Source organism: Chelon labrosus (genome assembly GCF_963514085.1).
Source record: "Chelon labrosus genome assembly, chromosome: 11".
NCBI classification, from domain to species: Eukaryota; Metazoa; Chordata; class Actinopteri; order Mugiliformes; family Mugilidae; genus Chelon; species Chelon labrosus.
Window position 1 is genome coordinate 11,682,096 of NC_140344.1, and position 17,531 is coordinate 11,699,626.

General features: G+C 43.3%; 1 protein-coding gene across 1 annotated transcript in view; it reads left to right on the forward strand.

Moving 5' to 3' along the window:
* Positions 1–1,007: 1,007 nt before the first annotated feature.
* Positions 1,008–17,531, forward strand: part of LOC311495842 (A-type voltage-gated potassium channel KCND2-like) — a gene marked incomplete at its 5' end in the record, with an annotated part of 29,822 nt that continues 13,298 nt past the window's right edge. The window contains one exon of the mRNA XM_084555472.1: positions 1,008–2,119. Within this exon, the coding sequence (XP_084411598.1) occupies positions 1,008–2,119 (1,112 nt within the window). The remainder of the gene's footprint in view (positions 2,120–17,531) is intronic.

Consider the following 17,531-nt stretch of genomic DNA (forward strand, 5'->3'; position numbering starts at 1 on the left):
CGTCTATGGAAAGCTTTAATTCGTTCCGACCGCCACAGAAAACAAGTCACATTAATTAATATAATTAATGATTTTGACAGTGTTGTATGTAATGTAATTTACAGAAGGGATAAGTCCACGGTGTGCAACGGGGGGAAAAAAATACACAAACACAAGCGTTAACTTGGGGTTTGGAGATGCCGCCTACTTAGACTACCATTACGCATTGATTAGTTCCCCCCACAGTGAAGCAGCAGAGGAATTTCTGGGTGCAGATAGGACCACTCCTCTCTCTGCATATGATTTTCTCTCCTCTCTCCACAGTCGGGGCTTGGTGGTGAGGAAGGGGGAGGGTGGTCTTGCAGTCGACGAGAGGAACAGGAGTTTATTGAGGAGTAGCTGCAACGGGAGCAAAAACCAATGCATATGAGCTTTGCGGACGGACAGGGGAGAGAAAGAGAAAGCATCGCGCTTGGACAAATGGCCACTCACTGCTGAGAAACTGCCGCTCGAATTGTTTAACTTGTTGATGCAACGTTATTGTAGTGTTTTCCTCCATCGCCTGGCTGCAGTGACAAATAGATGGGTGGCGGAATCGCAAGTATTCTCTTCCGAGGATTGGTATTTTATTGAACTCGCCGTGGATGCAGTTTAAAGAGCAACCTTCCCTAAGGTGGGTGTTTTTATTTTACTTGGATTTTCACTGAGAGTAGAAAACACATTCCTGGTTATTGATGGGTGACATTTCTAAACCCAATTTATATTCTGCCGCAAAGTAGGCTTTCATAACTGAACAGTTACACTGAAGATAAAGCCGGAGAGTGATACTATCACTATTGCTATGCGCAATGTCAGTAGAAGTAAATGAGCTTGTGCGTTTTCTTATCATATTCCGTTGAGCAGAGGTGCCTCGAGAGCCTTTAACCATCAGTGTCCCTATCTGGTGTTCTTCCTGCAGATGCAATTCATCTCTGAGCCATAGCACTGTGATAACCGGAGCAGGGTCGTATTAAACACTATAGGTCAGCATGGCAGCAGGTGTAGCGGCATGGCTTCCCTTCGCCCGAGCGGCGGCCATAGGATGGATGCCCGTGGCGAGCACCCCGATGCCCATCCCTCCCCAAGACAAGAGGAAAGCCCAGGACGGTCTCATCATCCTCAACGTCAGTGGCACCAAGTTTCAGACGTGGCGAACCACTTTGGAGAGGTACCCGGACACTTTGCTGGGGAGCACGGAGAGAGACTTCTTTTTCCACGAGGAGACGAACGAGTACTTTTTCGACCGCGACCCTGACATCTTCAGGCACATCCTCAATTTCTACCGCACGGGGAAACTACACTATCCGCGTCAAGAGTGCATATCGGCGTACGACGAGGAGCTGGCTTTCTTTGGCATAATCCCTGAGATCATCGGGGACTGCTGCTACGAGGAGTACAAAGACCGGAGGCGCGAAAATGCGGAGAGGCTCCAAGACGACGAGGAGATGGACATGAGCAATGACGTCACGCCGGTGAACCTGACGTACCGGGAGTACCTGTGGCGGGCTTTTGAAAACCCCCACACCAGCACCTTAGCTCTGGTCTTCTACTATGTCACTGGATTCTTCATCGCCATATCAGTGATGGCCAACGTGGTGGAGACGGTCCCCTGTGGGACTTTGCCCAACAGGTCAAAGGAGCTTTCCTGTGGGGACCGTTACGCACTGGCCTTCTTTTGTTTGGACACTGCGTGTGTCATGATATTCACTGTCGAGTATCTCCTCCGACTGATCGCAGCGCCGAGCCGGTACAAGTTCATGAAAAGCGTGATGAGCGTCATTGACGTGGTCGCCATCATGCCTTACTACATCGGCCTGGTCATGACCGACAACGACCAGGTGAGCGGCGCCTTCGTCACGCTGAGGGTCTTCCGGGTGTTTCGGATTTTCAAGTTCTCCCGGCACTCCGCTGGGCTGCGCATCCTGGGCTACACCTTGAAGAGCTGCGCCTCCGAGCTGGGCTTCCTTCTCTTCTCCCTCACCATGGCCATCATTATCTTTGCCACGGTCATGTTTTATGCAGAGAAAGGCTCCACAGCCAGCAAGTTCACCAGTATCCCCGCAGCGTTTTGGTACACCATTGTCACCATGACAACACTGGGGTAGGTGGCTGCACAAGTCTATAAAATCCTAAAAACCCTTTTAACATCCCATAAATCACAGCCTCGGCTAGGCTGGTGCCTCAGAGAAGCGTCCACATTTATACTCTATTTTTTAATTACAATAACACCACACATTAATGAGTTACCGAGGAGCAGGTACAATAAGCTTGTAAATTCTAATTTGCACAATTTGTTTGGCCACTGTTTAAACTAATTGCGGCGTGGCCACAGGTGCGCATTTATTAAACGGCCTCGAGCTCTGCTCAGCCAATCAGAGGCCAGGAATGATCCGCTTCACAGGAGCCTCTGTGCGCAATTTACCGCCGTGCGAAGAGCGTCACAAGCACCCCCTTACCACGTTGAAGGTTAGCCATTGCCATTGTCTGTTTTTCAAGGATCATTATTGGATGAGCTGGTTTCGAGAGGTTGCCGCAATGACAATGCCGAGGTCTGAAAAAAATATAAATAAAAATAAACAAAAAAACCAGGAGAGCTCTTATAACCAAACAAGGGGAGGCTCATAACTGGCCAACATCCCGCATACCGCATTTGCAGGCCAACCTGAGGCAAGTGCAGTGATTCAATTAAAGGCAAAGTAGTTTACAAAATGTATGGGCTACACACTCACACACACACACACGCTCACCCACACACACCTTTCCTATCCCTGCACCGCCAGCCCTCTCCCTCATTCATCCTCCCTCAGCTCCTGTCTCTTCCTGTCATCGAGGTACTGTAAATATTTGAATGCTAATTTCATGCCCGTGAACAACGCCTGCCGTACTGTGTGCTGATGTAGCATAAAATAATTAAACACCGTTAAGACGATTACATCAAATTAATTCGTATTGATGAGCTCACTCAACCGCTCAGCTTCTTTGTGTGGGTTATTATTATAGTTATTATTACCATTATTCACTCCAGCGCAGCCCTCTGGTACGATCTGCTTTCCAAGGTGCAGGAAACTTTTGTCCGTGAGACGGTCTGGGTGCCATTTGGTTTTTTATCTCTTCAAATAAATCAGCAGAATGCGGAGTTTATGGAGTTGTATCGCAGTGGGGAATCATAATCAGACCAGATATAATCAGGAAAAAAAAAAATAATAATTATAATTTAAAAAAAAATATACACTGGTTGCTTCTTTGCTCACTGCTGCACCGTGAGGTTGAGCACATCCACTCAGGCAGTGCTAGTCCTCACGTCCTCTTCACTGATGACACAGAAATGAGGTCTTGTTGAAATAATGCCGTGTTTTAATTTCATAATATCACAGATCAAACACTGCAAAACAAATTGCCACGGGCTGTGTGTGCTTGTGTGTGTGCCTCTGCCTGCCTGTGTGTATCTGCAAGTGTGTGGGAGCCAATAGAAAATATGTGCAGTGTGTGTGTGTGTATGCGCTTGGGATGCATCAGGCGCTGTGAATATAAAGTTTAATTGTGTTATTTTCTGCATTATGTTTGGTTTAGCTCATAGAGGGATCTTCAAAATGCAGACAAGCTGATCCTTCTTTTTTTTTTTTTGTTCTGTTCTCACATCTGCATTGATGCAGCCTCTCAGCACCTTGGGTATGCATGCAGCCTGCAGGCAACATATGTTTTTATCATTACTGTTGTAATTATTATCCTTTAAAATATCGACTGCTAACTTCTCTCTCTCTCTCTATCTGCTCTCATCCTGCGGGTGACAGTGAGTTAGTGGGTTTCCTTTCTTCCTAATGGCGTACAAAGCTTCCCCTGCACTCATTCAATACCAGTCGAACTACCACTCACCCACAAAACGACCAATGAAAGCATAATTAGCAATAAGCACGATCTGGTGATTGAAGCTGCCATCTCAGACTCAATACTACATAGCCCATGCTTTCCATTTAGATTCAAAGCCCAGATGAAAGATGAGTTGTGTAAGAGGGTACATTATTTATCTTTGGGGAGCAACAACGATATTGCTGCATTCAGCTTGGAGTCCCCTTTGTGTTGCTCAAGATGGATTTAACAAAAAGATGTTTTGCGGCGCAAGAACAAAACTGAAATGTCCTTGGTAATGGGGACATCTCTGTCACTCCATTGTGAAGCATGACAGCCTGGCTGACAGATTTGCAACCTGAACTGAAGCCTTACGGTGGCGCAGAATGCTGCATAGTGGACCACCGGTGGAGAGGCTGAATACCCATCACTGAAAGACAAAGTCGTCCCTTTCTCGTGATCCGTCATTGTCTCGAGGTGGGCTTTTAAAAAACACATCTCTTACAAGCCCGTGGAGCTGGATCACGGTTGTCGTTGTCTACCGATACACTGGAGTGAAGAAAATATCTGTTGTACTCTCCTCCAGTAACCTCCAAGTGCTTATCTGATCAGGGGAAATGAGCTATTGTGATGGTTTGTTTCAGAACCCAGCATGCAGGAAAATTGATCCATGTCTAACAAACCGTTATTTAGACAGATGCGAATGGGTTGTCTTTTCATTCGGTGGCAAATAAGCTCTTTAAAGACTAGCAGGGGTGCTCCTGGCTAGAGCCTCCATTTGAGGCCTTTGAAAGCATTTGATTTCATTCTGGTAGTCAATGATGCTTTATGCCTGCATGCTATCATGATGCCTTTCCACTACATATATTTTCAATTTCCCTGACTCACACCCTGTGGAAGTAAAGACAGTGGCGTGCATTCTCTCCCCTGCTGATGGCCCATTGATTGTGCTTAAGCAGACGTGCAGACATTGGGAGAGCAGGGGCTCCTGTTCAGAGGCACTTGGCAGGCAGCCTGAGTGAAAGGGAAGGGTGCCTGGAGACCAGCGGAGAATCAATAGCACTGTGCAGCTGCGTGTCATGCCTCTGTGTGTCTACTGCTCTGTGCCACCAAACACAGGACAAGACCCACTTATCCCTCCTTATTTATTGAGCCTAATCTCTGTGGCTGCTTTCGGATACCCAACAAAAAAGGAATCTGCCTCCATCTGAATGTTCCTTCCGAGAACCTGAAGAATTCGACGGCCGTATAAAATGGGAGATTTATATCTGTGTGATTGTGCTTCGTAGTATCTTTGAAAACTGTACTAAAGTCAGAGGGTATAATAATGTGAGTTGTGTGTTTTATATTGTCTACTTAAGGAAGCAATAGAATCCAATTTAAAGATAGCACTGCACTTTATTAGGCTGGAATCAGATGTTGCAGTGTTTTCGTGCTCTTATTTTCTCTAGATGATCCGCATGGTCAGGGTGAATTAGCTGCAGAGGGACTTTTTGGTGCTTCAGATCTTTTAAGTGATTTAAGGTGTAATGGAGTGCACTGCTGAGAGCAGCTGTGAAAACGGTGGAAGTCAAGCGCAACCCACAAGGGAAGAGGAGCGGGGAGGACAGGGTTTAGTCTGGCAGAGAGACACACACGTTCCCCTGGACACAGACAGATATTACCTTTGATAGACATGATAGGCCTCAGCCCTTTTCCAGCACTCCTTCCCCATCTCAACATCCATTTGGAAAGTATCTGGAGATAACGCAGAGAGGAGCGATCAATCTAATTACTGATTTGTTGTGACGTTTACGCTACGTGAATTGTCCTATGGTGCAGCCAACACACCTGCACATTGTGGTCTCTCAACAGATGCAGAATTTATCACCATGCCGTTTGTCTGTGCTGCAGCCCCACCCACCAAATACTACTGGAAAGGCCTGACAAGTCAGACCTATAAACCTCTCAGGGTAGGATTTATAAGACAGAGGAAGCAAGGTTAACAGACATGAGGGTCACTGTAGGGCCCATAAACCAGCAGAAGTATAACCATTATCATGCTTGCCAGTTTTGACACCTCAGCGCCGTGGCAAGCAAAGCCCACAATGCGAAGTATTAACTTCATGCTTTAGTGTGGTGCAGAGCAAAGCTTTTTGAAGTCCAAACCCTTCCCTGCATGTCAAATGTAATTGAAATGTACAGGGACAATCTGGAGGGGCTTTATCTGCGCGCGAGAGATAACAAATGCATCCTTGATGATATAGTACTCATGTGGTTGGATAAGTTGCCGTGCCCCTGGCAGGCAATGCAGAGAATCTTCACTCTTTTTTTTTTTTCTTTTTTTTTTCCGTCTGAGCACGACAGTCAGCGAGAACATTTGGTGTGTTTCATTATGTAGTGCAACGGGTGTAATTTTTTTTTGTGTTCAGTAGAATACATTAAGACCACTTGGCGCTGTGTATGTTACGCAAATTATGAAAATCAGCAATCCATTATGAGCGATGTGATGTGATGCATTACTGTGTAAAACAGAAGTGGGTAATGTGAGACGTGTAGGCTGCCATTAGCTCGTAGGCTCCCACTGCCCCTCCAGGTGCTTTATTGGGGAGGAGAGGTGATGCTAATAAGAGGCTGGTATAATGGTCCTGAAGTGACAGGTGACTTAATGAGAGGAACCTGGCGCTGAAGTGTGTTCTGTACGAGCTCCTTTCTGCCCATGGAAACGGCTGCGAAATGGAGGAGTGCGAGCGAGGCGCAGTAACAGGCAGCCTTCTTCAAAGGAGATTAAGATCATTGTGAAAGACGGAATCTGTAAAAAAAAAAAAAAAAAAAAAAGAACGAGCGAGATCCAATGTTTTTCTGCTGAATTGAAAATACGCAAGCCCCTGCATGTTCTTCATCCTCTTTGTTTGCTGAAACTGTTTCACGCTGGCAGTCAGAGCTCTAAAGGGGGGTTGTGGAGGTGTGAGATGAATGATTGATTAACATTTTACAGGCATTCGTGTGTTACAGATTTATTACGTCATATTCCTGTACTTTTATAGGTAATAAGTTTTAATAATGTTCAAAGATTTTTACGTAGCAGCTTAAATTAAATTGAAAAGATATTTTATGTGTATTTACTAAAAAATGCAATGTGAGAAAGAATATTTGTGGTCAGTCATCCCTGAACTGAAAAACAGATTATGGCCAGCTGGTAGGTTGATGTGAGGTTACTGTTTATGTGAACTGACTCTAAAAGCAGGCATGCATCACTGCGGATGGTCAAATTGATAAATAATCTATATGGCAAGGACAAAATGGCTGTCCTCCCATTTGATTCGATTTCTTTGACAACCCGTCTTCGAGGCCACACCAATAACACTCATTCCACACGGGGGATTTTCCTTAATTCACTTTGAATGTGCCGCATTAGGCAGGGAACTAGACTAGCATGTCCTGCACGTGGGCCTCGGGTAACGCAGTGTGCGGATATAAAATATGGCATCAGTGTTTTCCCCACTGCTCAGCATTTTTTATCTTCTTCCTTTGTATTGCAAGCAACGTCGAAGATTAATGGAATTTTCCGGAACAAGATTAAAGTTAGTGCGAATGAATGCAGCATCACTGCATTAGGAAATAAGGAGATATGTGAGAAAACACATCACCTCGATTTCATTGTTGTTAGAAAGCATTTGCTCTGCCTGACTCCACTTCCATCCAATCTAACAGCCCAGAAACTCTGACCTAGCGCGAATGAATGAATGAATGAAATGAGGAAATATTGCACATTCTGTGACTGTGTCCTATCTCGAATGTTGATGTGTTGTAAAAGATATAAGATGTAAAGTGTATGCCACAAGATCAGTGGATCAAATAGTGTGCAAGTGATAAACCCAAGCCCAACAGCTATCTCCTCCTCTAGTGCTGCATGGCTTATTTACATACTCAGCATTAACATACAGATGGAAATGGCTTGTCTGGTCATGGATATTGGTATGCAGACACACATTATGCCTCCTCATCACTTTGTAGAAATGTACAACAGTATTGTCTAAATGGGTTCTCTTTTGGTTTAGTCCTCCAGTTTACACCGTGCTTAGCATTAGATTAATTCAGTTATCATGTCAGAATCAATGTTCCACAAAAAAAGATGTATTCAAAAGACGCACTAAAGGTATGCAGCACCACACAATTTGGTTTTACTCCGACACAGTTTATGATACCGGGACCCGAATCACCGATATCAAGACCTTTCATTACGAACGTGGTGAAATCCAAAGAGGTAATGTGAAAAGTAGCAGGGGGCCACGGGATGATTTATGAGGTGAATATATTTCTGAATATCGTTTCATCATTACGGACATGACGCGTTTCTTTTTGCTACGTTTTCCTTAAAACCTTGGCTGCGCGCGTGTTCTGACGCAAGAGGTTTTAATGATAAATAACAGAAATAAAATGCGCATTCTCTGAACTAATGATGCGTGCACACAGCAGCAGCAGCAAAAAGCAAAGAGCACCTGCATTAGAGAGACTATTCCATTTTCTCTTTGTATTGACCCCACGGGTGCACCCAAAACTAAACATAGTGTCAGTAGTATCAGTCCATTAGGTATCATTTTTCTGTGTCACTTAAAGGGGACCTATTAGACTTTTATCATGCAACGTTATGTTCTACTTTGAGCTGACGTCATCTCGACACAGATTTCTTTGTATGGTAATCTGGACACCTACAAAGTCAGACCATATTCTTCTTATGAAATGTGTCTGACAAAACTGTCTAATTGAGTTCTATTATAGGCATTTAATGTACTCATACAAATAACCTCTGTTACTGCAGGCATCACAACACAAAGGTAATAGGCGTGTTGCTGCAGATGTTCAAGCTATCCACTGTCATATTTCAGATCGGACTTAAACATATATGGATGGAAACTTGAGAAATTGCCCTTCCCAAAAGAAAATGAGAAAGTATGTTATTCTGTAGGTTTATAGTTTGCCAGTGTTACGCATCTCTGAATTCCTATAATAACTGATGTCCATCATCCAAAGGCAAAGTTTTCCACAAAGTCTGGCAATCAGAAGAATGTGGACCTTAATGGCCCGACGTAGCCAGACTCAACACACCACTGGTATTTCATTATGTGGTATGTTTCAAACGATACATAGAAAAAAGTACCTCTGCACCCAACTCAACAGTACTACAACCAATCAGAATCATTTTGTTGTAAACAAATTCAGCTCCACGGCGCTCAGATAACACGCGTCACTACGTCACTGTTACTCTTCTGTCCGTCACCGCGTACATCTCCTCCAAACGATTTGATTGTCTCTGCAATAAGCAGTTCCCAATGGAGCAGCTTCCAGACGTACTGCCGGGACATCCAGCTGGCTTCCGGGCTAGGGCTTTTAGGGAGGGCGGCCTTAAAGAGACAGGAGCTGCTTGTTTCAGACAGTGGATGAACCAGCGGCCTGTGTAAAGGGTCAGTGTGAGATTTAAGGATTATTTTAAAACCGTAGTAGAGTTATAATCGGCCCCTTTAAGTGTTGTCATATTGGTCAGTGTGTTTCTTAATTTTGATTGGGTCCTGTTTATTTGACAGAAGTCTTTCCTTCACTTTCTTGTGCTTTGCATTTTGTCTCTGTGTCTAGTTCTCATATGTTTTTATACGAAGCTAAGCCAACTTGCTCCCCGGTTGTATCAGTCTTCTCATCTCATCCCAAGAATAAGGACAACACCTGCCGTTTCAGCAACAACAAAGTGAGCTAGTACATGACTGTCATCATGTAAAAAAAAAAAAAAAAACTGCAACAAGAATTACGTTTTTTACCTAAAGCACACTGCTGCCTTAATATTATCTAAGTACGCATTTGAACAAAAAATCTTGGATCTTTTCCTATACCCAATCAAGTAGTTCCTGTCCCTTAAACTGACCAAACCTTAATTGATGTTAATTGTATTGTAACATCACACCATGAAGCAGATACACTTGAAGACACACTTAGCAAATACACTCAAATAACGTTTATATCGTTCTTGAGCTCATGGACAAATTAGTTTTTGTCTCATCTACATTTTCAAAAACAAACAAGCATATTTTATCAAACTGCTGCAGTACTCCTTTAAACTGAAGTGCACTGAGAACTCACGGGCACAATGCCGCCCTCAGTATTATGAAGTGTTTTTCTAATACTCCATGTTGCGTACTTGTGTCCTTTTATCAGAGCAAATTCCACAACATTTGTGCTTTTTCGCACAAACCATTTTTTTACAAGTTCAAGAACAGCCTCTAAAGGTTTCTTTGGAGAAAAACAGTGACTACCACTCAGTTGTTTAAAATTTCATGTTTCACTGTAAGGTCGGCAAACTAATTATCTGCTTGGTACTGTGTTGAAACACGAAAGGAATTAATTGATATGAGCCACATTAGCATCGTGAAAAAAGGATGCAAGTCAATGGCCTTGCACTTATTACTTATGTGGCTAATCAGCATACAAAGTACAACCTGGGTTTGCTTTCACAGTGAACATTTTTAATGTTTGCCATAGCTATGTGAACATTACACTGCTCCCCACACTGGCATGTACAGTAATCAGTGCCGGTCGAGAGAGAAGCAGTTGTTCTTTTATTTTTAGATGCCACTGTCACTATGGCAAAAATTGAACTAGCATTCATTATCCCGCATCTCCTGAACAGAAGCAGCCTTGCCCCCTCCTTGACCTCAAAATCCAGCTTTGCAGCACAGATGTAGGATGATAACGTTGCGCGGAAGGCGGTGATAGTCCCACCCATCACTGTGAGGAGTTTGGAATGGGAGTGTTGCGCCGATTATTTCTCTCAGGCGCATGGGACAGCATAGCAAACACAATATCTTGAGATGGTGCCAGCTTTCATAATGCCAGAGTGTGAGTATCCCTCCCCCTGACATTTGTCTCTTTATCAAAAACACCCCTCAGCCAACAAGCCAACATCTGTGATCAGCAGAGATTCAGAGATTACAGCTAACAGCAATCGTCAGTCTGCTGTGTGAACGAAACAGAAACAAAAGAATTCAAAGGCTGATGTAACTTTCGCCTCTCTGCCACCTCATTTAAAGAGTGATGGGGCTTTATCAGGGTTTTAAAAAGAAAGCTATGCAGATTTTAAAGCCTCTCAGCAAAAACATTAACCCGGGTGAAATGAGAGAAATCCATTACCCTGACAGTCACACCAGTTTTTAAAGTACCTACTCCTAAATGCTGTGTAGCATACATTCATTTTGGAGACAGGCTTTCATCGCATGACAGTCGGTTATGTTCACACCGGTTACTGTCTTGTTCCCTTGCGAAAGCGCTGAAATCAATACGGACTTTCATGTTCTGGAGACGAACACGAGGCATAGCTCGTCGTCGGTTTCAGAGAGAACAATGAAACTTTGATGCCAGCACATTAATTGAAACTTTGTTTACAGCCGTTCATAATACCTGAACACGAGCAGATTCATGAATATTGATTCACATCGTTTGTTTGCTAAAGCCCTTGTTTCACTGTTCACGAACCATCAGAGGAATCTTGAGCCAGTTGCAGCGCCAGGATGCAAAAAAAACGGAAGAATGATCAATACCGATCGCACTTGAATGAAATCCACCAGTGTTTCAATTGTGGCTCTGAACCGAGCTGCCCATACTTGCCACTGTTAACCCAGTTTCATTGTTGAGACTTTGCCACGGGCTCCGTAGATTATTAGTTTCTGTATGCTGTATGAATGATAAGAGGCTATGTCCCATTTCAGTTTAGGCATAAAGAGCTTCCTCCTGTCTGCCTGGCAGGGAGGTCCTGCTGAGATGAGGGATGTCAGCCTGTCACCCTGACGCATGGCAGCTGTTTCCTGCCTGCCCCAGCTACTATAAATAGCTAAATATATCACCTAATGTAGGCCATTTGGTCAAACAGAAACTAAACAGGGCATGTGCTTCAGGGCTATATTTTTCTCTTTCACTTCAAACTATTTTCTCGTGTACAGGAGTGTACAGCCACGGCCTGAGTGTTTCCTTCTTCTTTAACTGTCTCACATGGATTGATGACATATTAAGCGGTGATCCTATGGTGCCATCATTTCATGTCAAGTTCAGACTTCAGCTATCAACTTCAGCTGATTTCAATCAATCCAGTGCAAGTGTAAGACTCCTTAAAGATAAATAATATAAATTCTATTTAGCATTTAATAAAGTCAAAACCTATCTGCCAGCTTCTATCTAACAGTTTATATTAAGCAAATGCACCATATATTGGTGGTGGACACTAGGTAAATTATATATTACACTCTGTATTCCACTATAATAGCTCTAACAGCTTGTGAAAATTGTATTATTTGTCAGTCGCTGTGTGTGTCAGAAAGTTGATAGTTCCTCTTATCAAATTTTTAACCACACATCACAGTGCGATGCAATTAAAAGACTGCATCCGATGGTCTTGCCGCAGTGTTAAATCAACTCTTTACTGCCACACTCTCGAGAATTGAGCACTGAATCTTCACAAAGGGAAACCGCGATGATGGTTTTACTGTGGCCACCCACTGTAAATTAAGAATCATTACATGACAGGTGGAAGGCAGCACATATCAGCGTCTTTCTCTTGTCTGTATTTTTCTACACAATTTACTATCCGCCTGTGATAAACTACAGTATTTTCTGCCGGATTTATGCATACACATCTAGCAGCAGTCAGTCAGTTAGTCAGTAAACCACTACGGCAAAATATCGCTACTATGGATGGATCACCATGAATCTTTATGCGGATATTTGTGCTACCCAGGGGATGATGTGTAATACGTTTGATGGCTGTCTAATTTAAATTTAATCAACATATCAGAGTGGCTGTAGACTGTCCATATCTTTGTATTTGTGCAGTGAAATGACTCTGAATGATGTTTTTTTTTTTTTTTTTTTTTAAATATAACCACACAGCTAGTATTAAATGTTGAGAGCTCTTATTCCATTTCTTATATCACACTGACTGACTCTTACATTTGATTTCACTATCACAGACTGTTTTGACTTAACTGCTAAAACACATTGCATTAGGGAAGTGTGTTCCTCTGTGTTTTTCTCAGGCTATCATGCTGATTAATTCACATTTTACTGAAGCATTAATCATTCTGCTGAGCTTTATTCAAAGTACGCATGCAGGACGCTGGTGTTCCCCTTCTAATGTGTCACCTCTGACACCCACCATGGTGCCTGCAGGGGCACTGTGGCAGGTCAGGATATTGTGCTGTGACCATGTTGTAGCTTTCCAGTGTATGAGACACTTGCATACAGCATATCTCATGTAACCGGACTAAAATACAATATCACGGTACTTTAGTGTTTCCACTGTAGGCTGCTTTCAGGAGGACATTATTTGGCAACTATCATTTGGATTTGTCTAACATTGCATAAAATATAGATAGATTAAATCACTCAGGAGTTTATGAAATAGATTGAAACTGCTTTCAGATAAATGCATCAATGATAAGAAAAAAAATCCACCATTACTCTGAGGAATTACAGTGGGTCTCACTTCCTGACCGAATTCATGCAAGCCATAGTTGTCAAAATGTCAAGATAAAATAAGCAAAAAAAAACCCAAAAAAACTTCAGCTATATTTTCATAGGTGCAGTTAAATTAATCTTTTCAAAGTACATATGCAAGTATAAAATACACGCCCCAGGGGGTGATCTAGGCTTACAACTAACAAGGTCACACCAGGTAAGCACATTAAAGTTGAAAGTTGAAAAAAAAAAACACGATGACAAATCCTAATCCTGTCTCGTCAGTGGCTGACACACCACACTGAATCAAACTAAAGGACTTAGAAGTGGCAACCATTTCAGAGCTTAATTTTAGAGGGAATGGATGATAGCTACTGTAGATTGCTCATCTTGGTGTTAGTGCGGCGCAAGTTCAGCTCCCATCTAGAGGATTTCCTAGCTGCATGTCTCACTGCAGGTGTCCTACACAGGAGTATCTCAACTGCTTAAGGATTTTATTTCCATGCGGGGATTTTCTCTTCGTTTTTTTTTTTTTTGGGAGGGGTATTAAAGGAAAACCGTAAACGGCTGATTATTATTTGTATTTTTCCTCTTAGCCAATTGTCCATAATCCCTGTGGAGGAGCTTAAGAGTTAGATTTCTGGCATACACGGGAATATTCTCACACAATGCCCACAGACGAACGGATGCGTCTCGTTGTGACTGAGGCCAAAAGACAACGACAAGCAAGTGAAGAAGAAAGCCACCTTGACAGTTCACATTAATAAGGCCAGACACTGCAATCAATTTCAGATGCAGCTTGGTCTCATTTACTTGCACATACAGACTCAATCTTACATGCATGGAAACACACGTAGCATTTGTATTCCTCGTGTATCTTCTGGTAGCAGATGTACTGATGTTAGATGCTCAGGGTCTTGCTGTCCTCTGGAGGTCGCAGGGGAAACATGCCTGAGCATGAGCCAACATCAACCTCTCTAATGTGACATTCAGTTACCTCTAAAGGTGAAGTGGTCTCGTTCGCCTCCGAACATCAATTTTGCATGGACTTTCCTCCAGTTTGCTTTTCCCCCCACGATTTTGTGTACACATGTCTGTGACAGAAAACAAGCTGCGCTGCCGTTGTTCCAACTCCCATCGTCTTTTCTATGAAATGGCATCCATCAAAGTTAATGGGCTGTAATCATCACCACAAATACACTGTCACACGTCCCACTGCTCGCTCCTGAGTATTCAACTCCCAGTCAATGGGATGTAAAGAGTGACAAGCGTGAGGAACACAATTTGCCATATCATTAACAGCTCCAAGTTAGACTTGGGAAAGAATCCAGAAAGTTTGCCATTTTTCAGAGTTTGATTCTGTTTGCTCAACATCTTTGGGGACTGCAGGGGAGAAACATCTATTAGATGAGCATGTGACATACAGTCAATACTACTGACGCTGTGTTTCGGGCACCCATCAACGTTGTCATCTTGTGAAATAATTCTTATTAAAGTATGTCAGTCTCCACAGGCAGATCTGCTGTGTGGTAGATAGATTAATTTCCCAAGCAGCCGATTCTGCCAGCTTCAAATCAGAGTTAAGCGTATGCTGTATATCTACTTATCTCCAGGCTGTATGCTGCTGGACTTCTGATTATGCATCACACAGGTGCACACCCAGACACAAAAACACACACACACACAGCCTACTCTTTCAGTCCCTGGCATGGCAGAGCTCCAAGAAGAGTGTCCCTGATGCATTTGTGTGTTTGATAGGATGTTTTAGCTGTAGCATCCCCAGAAGACAATTTGTAGACCTCAACAGATGGAGAAGCCCAATTAGAAAGCGGGCAAATGAATGGGAAAAATGGGAGATGAATGTTCCAACTCTGTCTGCCTCCCCCAGGACAGACGGCTAATCCTACAGTGAAAGTACAAAACCAACATTACATGTTTTAGAGGGGAAACATTTAACAAAGACAGGAATGAAGGCTAAAAAGGAGGGCAGCTGTGATTTGATGTCTAAACACCGCACAGTCAAAGAAGAACGACTGAATCCGATACAGTTCGCTCACATCACATCTACAGTATGTATAAATATCTCCTTCTGTTGTCTGATTCTTCAAGGGCAGACGTCCCACAAAGCAATTGCCTTGCCATCAGCCAAGACCAAAAAAAGGAGAAGAAATGAAAAAGTGCTTAAATATAGCAACCCCTGTGGGACAGTGGAAAGAAGGGCGTGCTGTGGTGTGATTAAAATGAATAACCTTCATTCAGTCACGATTGTTAACGGTACATTTGAATGCGGCGTCAGTGGTGGGGGCCAAAGCTGTGCCTTTACTCCGCCTGTCCTCAGAGTTTAAACCTCATTATTCATCAGGAGGCATGTCCTCCGCAGTGACATGGATGCTGAAGTTATAAATAATGGGAGTTGTGTCATTAAGTACACGGTGGCCCAGGGTCAGTATAATTCAGGCTTTTGCCCCCCTGCTGTGAAAGAAGACATAGCAATAAAGTCATTGATGACTGATACACTGTGTGGATGCAAGTCCAATTTCCACTGGTAAAATGACCTTTTGGTTTTTCTGCTGTTGTTGTTCTGAGTTATTATTTCCCGTGTCATTTTTTGATTTGACAGGAGGAATCTGGCGGAGTGAAATGGGAAAGGTAATGATGTCCCCACGCTCACAAAGTAGCACGGTGCAGGTGGGGTGATGGTCGCGGCTAGTGGTTCTGCTCTGCCCCAGGGGCCAGTCAGCAGCTGTTAGCGACGATGCAGCACTTCCCAACACTTCCCCACAGGTTCTCGCTGGTTCCTGATCCTCGCTGCTATCTGGGCTCGCTGCTGTCGCCAGTTTGGCTGCCGTCCACACTCTCTGTGCGAGCGCTCGGTACATTTTTACGCTTCGCGGCCCTTTCACAGTCTCATCACAACCTTTTCTATACCCCTCAGCTTCACTGTGAGATTTTGAAGTGTCCCTTTGAACGTGGGGCTGTTTTATTTATTTTTTTAAACGACTGGAAATCGTACCTTGATGTTTGTTTCAAAGGCACCCTCTGAGGAATTAAAAATACTTCACTGGTGTGACAAATATTCTGAGGCCATTTCTGTATTGAGTTCAGCACACACAGCATCAACCATCCTGATTGTGTAGCTTTGTATGTACAGGAAGCAAACCTGAATATGAGGGACTGCAGCTGTTTGGTGCAAAAAGCTGATATAGACAATTTAAATTTGCAGCTCAAACAGAATCTAGAAGTTTTCTGGTGATGAGCATGAAAATAGTCGGACCTTTCCCCCCATGTTCTATTATCCTGAGACTTTCCTTTCAAAGTTTTGATTTAAAAATACTGTTTTGTAACATTAACCTTCCCCATATACTTCCCTCTTTTAGGCTTTATATGGGGCCATTATTGTAGCAAAACTATCTGCAAATGTGTATTTCAATCAGTGTGTGTGTAACTGGATTTGCAAATGTGTAAAAAAAATCCGTGTGTGTAACCAGATTTGCAAATGTGTAAAAAAAATCCGTGTGTGTAACCAGATTTGCAAATGTGTAAAAAAAATCCGTGTGTGTGTAACTGGATTTGCAAATGTGTAAAAAACATCTGTGTCTATAACTAGATTTGCAAATGTGTAAAAAAAATCCGCAAATGCGTACATCGATCTGTATGCGTAGATAAATCTGTGAATGTGTGATCTGTAAATATCTGGCCTCTCCATTGGATGTGTTCTTACACGTGACTTTTGCTACACTTCTGCCGTGGCAGATCCGCAAATGCACGCAGCGATTTGCAAATGCGTGTGGAGATTTGTCTGTGTGCCTCCGTAGCTATACAGCTACATACCACCAGTGGTCGCTAGGCTAGCACCCAATGATATTAGCTCCCGTCTGTCTGGGCTGGCTGGTACCACAGACTGTATGGCTGGGCGTGCTGTAACTACATAACAGGGCTCTCATGCATTAAAATAAGTTCATCCTCCTGGGCTTCCACTTCCAGCTCTTCTTTGACGTGTGCACGCATTTACGGCGCTACTATTTCACCTGGCGACTAGAAATAATATTCTGTCCCATCGATTTGCTGATAGGTCGCTGATTCAAGTAGAGGAGTCTGCTTTCGCCTCATCCATTCGTAGATTACTCATTTTAAACAGTCTATGTTAATAATGTGCGGCGAATTTTATCACTTCTCAGCGTGGCGTGTGAGCG